At 46.0% G+C, this 10000-nt stretch overlaps 1 protein-coding gene and 1 long non-coding RNA gene across 6 annotated transcripts in view; both read right to left on the minus strand.

The window, feature by feature from the left end:
• LOC116224096 overlaps window positions 1–446 on the minus strand; it is a 565-nt gene extending 119 nt beyond the window's left edge. Inside the window, exons 1-2 of the long non-coding RNA XR_004165426.2 lie at window positions 294–446; window positions 1–165 (exon numbers count right to left, since the gene is read on the minus strand). The exon at window positions 1–165 is cut by the window's left edge and continues 119 nt beyond it. This is a non-coding gene — a long non-coding RNA (uncharacterized LOC116224096). The remainder of the gene's footprint in view (window positions 166–293) is intronic.
• Window positions 447–460: 14 nt separating this feature from the next.
• Window positions 461–10000, minus strand: part of LOC105909547 (coiled-coil domain-containing protein 136) — a 50871-nt gene continuing 41331 nt past the window's right edge. For 2 of the 5 annotated variants that reach the window (XM_031582843.2, XM_031582839.1), the window contains exons 7-10: window positions 9593–9872; window positions 8022–8156; window positions 6034–6149; window positions 795–881 (exon numbers count right to left, since the gene is read on the minus strand). In XM_031582843.2, the coding sequence (XP_031438703.1) occupies window positions 6036–6149; window positions 8022–8156; window positions 9593–9872 (529 nt within the window). In that variant the 3' untranslated portion in view covers window positions 795–881; window positions 6034–6035. Of the gene's footprint in view, window positions 882–6033; window positions 6150–8021; window positions 8157–9592; window positions 9873–10000 lie in introns of those variants that run through there. The other 3 variants (XM_031582840.1, XM_031582842.2, XM_031582844.1) reach the window with 3 other exon arrangements.

Below are 10000 nucleotides of genomic sequence, written 5' to 3' on the forward strand. Positions count from 1 at the left end.
GTTTTCCTCCTCTTCATCTGTTTTTCTTTCTCTCTCTCTCTCTCTCTCTCTCTTTCGCTCTGTCTTTGTAACCAGTTCAGTGTTAAATAGACTCTCTTCAGCCCCACTGAGAGCAAGCATGTGCAAAATGTCCCTCTCAGGAAGACACAAACACCAACAACTGAACTGGAAAAAAAATCACAAGGCAGATGAAATGAAACACCTCAGTCATTGGATAAAGATGTGTTCAGCAGCTGGGCCGGTGGCCTTGACTCAAGCGTGGAGGACAGCCGAGCATGGGAGGATACACTCACCCTAGTTCACTGATGCCCCAGACCTCGAGGTCTACGCTCTGATTTACTTGAAGAAGCACAGATGAAAACAAGCTGCGTGCAAGGAGAGAGATGGAGAGAGAAAGAGCGGGCAGAGAGAGTGATGAAGAGAGAGAGAGAGAGAGAGAGAGAAAGAAAGAGGGAGGGAGAAAGAGAGATCTAGTGAGAAAGGGAGAGACAGAGATAGAGAGAGAGTGGGAGAAAGAAACAGAGAGAGAGAGAGGGAGTTAGAGAGAGGGAGATAGCGAGGCAAAGAGGTAAAGCTCTGGTCCAACAGCTCCTATTATACAGCTGTGACTGAAAAAGGATCCTTCTCTAATGGTCTGGATATTGCCGTTGGTGCCCTGGTTGCCTTGTCTCTGGTTCCAGGTGAAGGAGGTTGAGAGGAGTGCGGGCGGGGTTGAATGGCAGGAAGTGATTAAAAGGAGAATGAAGGTGAAGGAGTGATGTCACTTCCTGTGATGCCCAGAATCACGCTCAGGACAGCATTCTGGCCAAGCTAGGGACAATCAGAACCGCTACTGCAGCCACGGCAACCACCATCACCAGATTCCATTCACCCTCACTATCCTGGAGGGAAGACAGAATAGAGGTCAAAGGTTAGAAGAGAAAGGTCAACACAATGAAAAGAAAGATCCACCCTGAAAAGCATCCCGAAGTACAGTAAGTCTGCTTTAGTCCCTGATCTTGTGATGAAAATGTGCCTTTTTGGCTAATGTTTGTTAATGTGCACTGTCCCTGCTAAACAAATAAATACATTGATTAATGAATGAATGAATGAATTAATTAATATCTCTACTGAACCTGATGACCTACTTGTGCTTCTGGAGAAAGTTTCTACGTTACATAAAACGCCTTGTGTCTACAGCATGTCCCCTGAGTGTCACTGAACTCTGAACTGTTGTAATGTTTTGGTGTCGCTCCCTCTTTATTTAATGACCAACTATGAATATGGGGTGTTGCTACGGAGTAATTCTTTCTTTTGTTTTCAAGAGCTGACAATGCAGCCTAATGCCTAAAAATAACACCTTTCTCTTTCTCACAGGGATGTCTATGAGATGCCTTCTAAATAGCACCAGAATCGCAATGAATCTCAGAGTTTAGTCTTCCGCAGTGTCAGGGTAGATTCTTCCTCACTGAGAGTCATCCTACACACACACACACACACACACACACACACACACACACACACACACACCACACACACTGAGAGTCTTCCAGGGAGCCTCCCATTTAAAAGATATCTCCAGCTCCAGCAAATACATGATGCAAGCAAGGCCTGCTTGACAAGGTCAAATAATTTATTGCTGATCACACACACAGCCACACATATGCACATGCGTGCACACACACGCACGCACACATACACATCAACAAACGCACACAAACACACACACACACGTGTTGATATACTTTAGACATATGCACACAAACTCCTCCTCAAGAACGAATTTAACAAAGAGCCCCATTGTGTTTGAGGGACCAGTTAGTTACAGCTGTGTGCTATGGAGGCTGGGATTATAAAACACAGTCAAATACACACACAGTCAAATTTACACATATTCACACACAGTCAAACACACACAGTCACACATAACATTTGTAAAAGCAGGAAATGCAAGCACACCCACAAACAATCATTTCTGTATACATTCAAGTGTCCACACACACTAATATCCCTAGTGTGTATTTTAGTGTGCTCAGTGGTAACGTCATAACGGAACTCACTCTCTCTCTCTTCTCTCTCTCTCTCTTTCTCTTCTCTCTCTCTTTCTCTCACACACACACACACACAGAGTGAGAGAGAGAGAGGCAGAGAGAGAACGAGAGAGAGAGAGAGAGAGAGAGAGAGAGATCATCACTTAAAGATCAAAGGATTGAACACACTCTCTTCCCATCCAAAACAAAATGTTCACATGGAACCTCTCTTCAGCCAGGTCGAAAGACTTGACACACACACACACATGTACACACACACACACACACACACACACGTACACACATGTACGCACACGCACACGCACACAATAAAACACAAATATAATAAAATAGAACACATAGCATAGCAACAAGACATTGGTTACTTAACATCAGCTGTGGCCCCAAATCTACAGTTAAGTACATGAATGAAAACCTGGGGACATCAATTATGACACTCCTGAGGACATCCTTTATGACACTCCTGAGGACATCATTTATGACACTCCTAGGGGACATCCTTTATGACACTCCTGAGGACATCATTTATGACACTCCTGAGGACATCATCAGGGACACTCATACCACTAAGTATGAGCACAGTATGAGCACAGAATCCAAGTCTACATTTGGAGACTCAGAGAGTCTGTGTGCAACACCATCACTGTGCCTTGATGAGAGTCTCTCTGTGCAACACCCTCACTGTGCCTTGATGAGAGTCTGTGTGCAACACCCTCACAGTGCTTTGATGAGAGAAGCTGCAGGCTGTTGACAAGAAGTCTGAGAAGTTTCATTAGAGCAGATCTTATTAATCCTTGTTTACATTTATTTTCCTCCATTTTCTGCTTGATACCCAGCTCTATACACTAGAGTAAACACGAGGAGATGGTTAGCACATGAGCTGCACACATTAAAAGATCCTTTCTTGGACTACATCTCGCTCTCTCTCTCTCTCTCTCCCTCAGTCCGTGTCTATCATCGTTTCTCATCCATTCCCAAGCATCTGGTGTGAGCTTGGAAGAGAGGAGTGTGTTTATCTAACTTCTAGGACCCACTGCCTGGACTGGACCCATTGGGCTGTGTCAGTGTGTGGGGGTGGGGGGGGGGGGTGGGGTGTGTGTGTGAGTGTGTGTGTGTGTGTGTGTGTGTGTGTGTGTGTGTGTGTGTGTGTGTGTGTGTGTGTGTGTGTGTGTGTGTCTCTTTGAAGCAAAGTGAGAAATTCATATTTGAGGGAGAGGAGACAGACATTTATTTTAACATGAAGGTGTGAAGTGTGTGTGCACGTTTTTGTGTGTGAGCATGTGTGGGTATGTACGTGTATATGTGTGTATGTGTGTGCACATACTGGGCACTTAAGCCAAACTCGGTGTTGAAACCCATGATGCGTCATCCATCTTGGCTCTGGTGGAGATCCCCGCTGGATCCCAGCCGCAGGGTTGTGAATATGAGGACATGTCATCTGTATTTCCCTCTAACTCTCTAGCGCCTGTTGGACACACCACACCACAGGCCTCTCAGAGGGCCTCTGAAAGCTTTACACACACACACACACGCACATCACAGACGCGTGCACACACATACGCGCCCAGCATTCCTATTTATTCTCCTCCTCTACACTACTCTCTCTCTCTCTCTCTCTCTCTCTCTCTCTCTCTCTCTCTCTCTCTCTCTGACGTGTGTTGATCACACTTCTAAGGCATTTACACAGAAGTCAAACAGACCATGAAAAGACCAGGGGAGCTCAACAAACACACACACACACACACACACACACACAGACACACACACACACACACACACACACACACATCTGATTGATGGGTAATAACAGTTCTGACATCAGACATAAGTCTCTCCATGTTTGACCCCCTGACAGACGTTCTGTAGTCCTGTGGCCTAGTGATTCATGTACACTGTAGATTTCTGCTCCACTGCCACCAAATCAAAATGCTGTTTATATGTGAAGATATGGCTATAGACACAGATATATATATATATACACTTAAATATAAATATAGATACAGAGAGAAATGGTAAATGGACTGCATTCATATAGCGCTTTTCTACTAATAGAGCACTCAAAGCACTTTACACATTAATGCCTCAGACATGTACCCATTCATACACCGATGGCGGAGGCTACTATCTAAGGTGCCTACTCGCACATCGGTAGCGGTTGGGGGTTCAGTGTCTTGTTCAAGGACACTTCAACACTTGGTGAGGTGGAGTCGGGATCGAACTAGCAGCCCTCCGATTGCTGAACGACTCCTCTACCTCTTAAATGTAATCACCCCATATGAACACACCACTCTGCACCCCTTTAAATGTAGATGCACCACTCTGCAAATCCCTGTTATTATTTAAAGACATGGTGGTATGTCTGTCTATTTTCTGATATCTATTTACTAGGTTCTGGGTCTTTATACTCCTTTCAACTGACGGCTTCTAAAGGTGAATAGGTGTTTTACAAAGTTTCTCTTGTCAGGGAGCTCTGAGTAGAACTATATAAGTTAAACGCATTGTAGAGCTGTCAACCCCGGTGAGAATTATATTTATATTATATGAGATATTTAGTCTGGTAGAGCCTGGTAGATATTTAGTCTGGTAGAGCCTGGCAGTAATCGTCTTGGGGCTCTTACTGAATTCTTTCAGAAACTGAACATTCTATAGTACCTATTTTTTCTACAAAAACAAAATAAAATCAGAATGAAAGCTTCCAAAATGGGGTTCTACAAAACCTACTTTAGTCATGGGTTCCATGTAGTGAGTACCAGTGTTCTTCTACAGTAAAAGCACAAAGAACCCAGGGTTTGTTATAAGAGGGCAGAAGACAGCTTCTGGGCCGAGTGACTGAATGAGAACACGGCACCTTCTGCCTGACTGGCACAGTGGACTCTCCTTAATTGTTTTACCACCTGATGTGACGTGGCGTTCCATTTCACCCCCCCATTGGTTGCTAATGTTACTCAAAGCTGAATTGTCCTGCGCCGTAAAACATATTAAAATCTACCAGCCTGTGAGTGATTGGCTGGTGGTGTGATGTGGTGTTGTGGGTATGCTGGCAACTATGTGGAATCTGAAGCTGAAGGGGTTTAGAGACGTGTAGAGAAGGTGTTGACAGAGCTGCAGTTCCTCCATTGCCATTCATTCCCCTCATTCATGCCATTTAGCACACTAGTCTTGCAGGGGCCGCTGAAATTATGAGACCGCAGAGGAGTGTTTTTTTAAACACACTTGAAGCAGGGCTTGGCTTGGCCACACACACACACACACACACACACACACACACACACAGCTGAGCCTCCACAACAGTGACTGTTCATTCATATGACACCACAGCCTTATGAACGATCTTCAGCAATGGATGTTAGGGTGATGCTCTTGCAATGTTATTGTGATGTTGTTTTGGTTGGCAATCTGCCCGGTGGTCTATGATTCATTTCTCTGTTTCTCAGTAGTACACAAATCCACCTTTTACCTGATTCTCTGAATGTAAAAAAAAAAAAATAATAATTAAAATTGAAATTTATTCCGGTGCTTTAGTCATTATTTTGTTCCCCGGCAGAAAGTCACACTAAACAGATGGACCACATTTATGTATCACAGATTTTATAATTATTACAGGATGTTTGATAATATTAATATTTATAATTAGATTCATTCATCTAGCAGAACACATGGGTAACCTCAGCAATTGTGAAGCAATGTGCACTTCCATCACAGGCTGAAGACCAAAGCTCACAGATGTCCTGTGTCCGTTTGGATCCACGGACCAATCATAGCAGCAGAGTTTTCAATCCTTAGCAAATTCCCTCCAATGACAGACCTGATTCTGATTCAGATTCTAATTCTAATTCTGATTCTGATTCTGATTCTGATTCTAGAATCAGATCTCTGCTGCTCTTCTTCTGCTGCTTCTCGGGTCCCTTTGATGACGTTTCTCTCTAGGAGACGTGAGAGGATGTCTTTACATCTTGTGTGTCTTTGGTGGAGCGTTTTGGACAGAGAAAGGACACAGCCATACCTTTATCCCCTTTGGGAAGCCAGCTCGGACCACCAGCACCAAAGCAGCGCCACTATTACAACCATTCCTATGAAGGGGACGGAGATAATAGAGGACTCAGGCGGAGGAGAGGAGTTCTGGGGGAAAGAAAAACAGGGAGATCGCAGGGATGGAAGGAGGAGGGGGAGGAGGAGGAGAGGAGAAAGAAGAGGAAGGTAAGGGGATGAGAAAAAAACAAAATAAAAAAAATAAATAAAAAAGCCAAATAAAAAGATTGACAGACAAGACAACAAGAAAACAATTACACATGGAGAGGTAGAGGTAGGTACACATGCATATTGACAGCAAAATAAAACACCATGTGGTCATATAGGAAGAGAGGTCAGAGAATGACATGAGAGGCATATAGACAGACACAGACAAATGAAGAGATATACATAGATAGATAGATAGATAGATAGATACATACATACATACATAGATAGATAGAGAGAGATAGAGAGATAGAAGAGAGAGGTAGATAGATAGAGAGATAGAAGAGAGAGGTAGATATAGAGAAAGAGATAGATTGATCATCAAGAGACATCAAATTTGTTCAGAATTTGATATTGTGCGTTGTTGTGGGTGGGTAGGATGCATGGCAATGCATGGCGTGGTGTGGTGTGGTGTGGTTTGGTTTGGTTATAAGGCAGGGTTGGGGCACAACAGAAAAAGCCATGGCATGCCACACAGGGAGAGGGGAAACAGGAAGAGACCACCATTAGATACACACCAAAGATGGTTAAAGGCAACATGGAGACCTCAAGGTTTCCTGGTATGTGTTTCCAGGTCCCCACAAATCTGAGGTTGCCATGTTACCGTTTAAAGATCTCTGCCCATACTGAATTGTGCCCCCACTCCAACCAGTTATATGTATATATCCAGCAGAAGGAATTCTGGGAGTTGTAGGCAACACTACAGTGTGGATGAGGGGTTAATCACAAGAGGAACTACAAATATGGAGGACAGGTGAGTGACATGAGACTAGTTGAGACTACAGACAGTTACATTCAAAGGTCTTTGGGGGGAGTTTGGTTGCCAAGCTACTTTGGGGGGGGTAAAAGACTGAAAGACAGTGGGGGCTGTATTGATAAGTCTGCATTAGTTAGCATTAGTCCCGTTAGATGTTTGAATATATTAGTGAACCTTTATGTAAGTGCACATTGGTACACAAACACCTGTTTTACAGACATGTAGAATAACTATAATTGAATCAGCAACATGTGGTCAAAAGGTCTTTTAATTAAAGGATTTAATAACTTGGTACACTGGACACTGGTCAGACAAGACCAAGTAAATGAGCACACACATACACACAGTCAGATAACACACACACACACACTGCCCCAGTACGAGTAAGACAGGATCTCGTGTACAAAGCTGAGAGACATGTTCAACAATAAACAACATCAGATGTGGACAGCTCGTAACCGTGAGTGCAACAAGAATACATCGGGGGACACACACGCTGGATACACACACACACTGGACACACACACGCTGGATACACACACAGGCTGGATACACACACACGCTGGACACACACACGCTGGACACACACACACTGGACACACACACGCTGGACACACACACACTGGACACACACACGCTGGACGCACACGTTGCCGTCATTGGCTAGCCGACATGTACACATTAGTAACAGAGTTGGCATCATGTGCTGACAGACAGAGAATGTATATAGGTTAACATCGCAGTCCTCATGCCACCTATCAGAGCTGCTGCTGTGTGTGTGTGTGTGTGTGTGTGTGTGTGTGTGTGTGTGTGTGTGTGTGTGTGTGTGTGTGTGTGTGTGTGTGTGTGTGTGTGTGTGTGTGTCTGTGTTTGAGTGTGTGTGGTGTTCTGTACCTCCTTTGATGACTCCAAAGAAAAGCAGTCTTTTCTTGCATGCATATATAACACACATACACGCTTCCTTGTTTCACATATCTGGCCTTTGGGCCAGGACTCACCTGGGCCTTCCTCCCAGCCAAGCGCTCTAGCTCCGCCCTACAGAGCTTAAGCTCCGCCTCCAGCTCCGCCCTCTCCTTCTGGCTGGTCTCGTAGAGGCCCTGAAGGTCCTGGAACTCCTCCTTCAGACTTTCACACTGAGAGAGAGAGGGAGAGAGAGAAAGAGTAAGGGAGGGAGAGAGAGGGGAAAGAGAGAGAGGGAGAGGAGAGGAAGGGAGGGAGAGAGAGATAGGGGAAAGAGAGAGAGGGAGAGGAGAGGGAGGGAGGGAGAGAGAGGGCAAAGAGAGAGAGCGACAGGAGAACATCAAATAAGTGTGTTAACGTTTCACAATCTTCACAGGAAACACACCTCTCCCATACGCTGGATCTAGATGTGCTCTGTGTCTGTTTGTAGCTATTGCTGCATGTACAAGTCTCTGAAGGAGATCAACCGTTCTCTTTTGAGTGCGGCGCTTGTGCAGCGATCGCCAACTTCAACAGAAAGTGCCCTCTTCATCCTCACACACACCTGATAGAGTGACCTCTAGCTGATACTGTTGAAGGGTGACAGCTGCAGTGTTCTTAAACTGAGGAGCAAACCTTGCCCCTTGCCCCTCCTGCCCCTCCTGCCCCTTGCCCCTCCTGCCCCTCCTGCCCTTTGCCCTTTGCCCCTTGCCCCTTGCCCCTTGCCCCTCCTGCCCCTCCCCTATAGCAGGTCTCACCTGAAGCTCAGGGTAAAGGTCCAGGTTTTCTGTAATGTCCATCATGTTTTGCCTCATCCAGGATGACATTTTAGATACCCGTAATCAGTTTTTAGAAAATGCAGACTGAAAGACTCACTACTTCCTCAAGAATCCGCCCCTAGTGTCTTTGTAATAACTGCCCAGACCGGGCCCAGGTGCAGGCTATAATGACAGGCACTAGTCAGTGGCGTAAGGCAGTGGTTCCCAAACATTTTACAGTCCCGTACCCCTTCAGACATTCAATCTCCAGCTACGTACCCCCCCTTTTTTTTTCATGTTTGTAACCGCCGCCACGCCCCTTCCCCCCGCACATATATTCAGCCTATAACACTTGAAACTGTGAAATTGTCAGGGTAGGTCACTAACCGCTGGCGCCACGCTGCCCCCCTATAGTTACGCCCCTGTGTCCAGATGAAGACAGAGGGACTGTAAAGCCACCACTGGTAAAGCTGGATTATAAAAAAGTGGCTCCTCTTCCATACACATACTCGTATAATGTCTCTTCCCCAGGTAGTAAAAACAGTCCAAGCCCATAGCACTGACTGGTAAAAAAGGGAACAGCCCAACAAGCCATACTGATGTCCTATACATACTAAGCCCAGCTGTCCTTCTCAAGAGAGCACAGGCAGTCTGTCATCTCCTGATCCACTCAACTAGGTACAGACCTGCTGTGGTGTCCAGATTAACATATAGTATGCTACAGTATGCTATTTAGCGCAATCTAACTGAAAACGACACAAACACATAGCATAGCATAGCATAGCATAGCATAGCATAGCATAACATAGCATAGCATAGTATAGCATAGCATAGCATAGCATAGCATAGCATAGCAAAGCATCCTGGTGTACCTGTCTCTGCACCTGTGTGGCTTTCTCCTCTGCCTGCTGCAGCTGATCTCTGAGGGATCGCACCTCGTCCACGCCCCCATGCCAGCTACCGGGGGTCACCGTGCGCCCCTCGAACGAAACATCCTTCTGGATGCCCGCCTCCACCCCGTGGGCCCTCTGCCCGGGCAGCGCCATGGTCATGTAGCCGATGGCCTTACAGGCCTCCAGGGGCACCTCGCTGTCATCCGCCCTCTGGCTTGCCTCGTCTGAGGCCCGCAGAGACAGGTAGAGGTCAGATGAGCTGTGCAGAGAGGGGGAGAGGGAGCGAGAGAAGAGAGGGGGAGGGAGAGAGGGGGAGAGAGAGAAGTGAGAGGGTGAAGAGAGGGGGAGAGGGAAGAGAGGGGGAGAGAGAGAGGGAGAGGGGGGAAG

The sequence above is a fragment of the Clupea harengus genome, chromosome 16 (genome assembly GCF_900700415.2).
Source record: "Clupea harengus chromosome 16, Ch_v2.0.2, whole genome shotgun sequence".
Lineage (NCBI taxonomy): Eukaryota > Metazoa > Chordata > Actinopteri > Clupeiformes > Clupeidae > Clupea > Clupea harengus.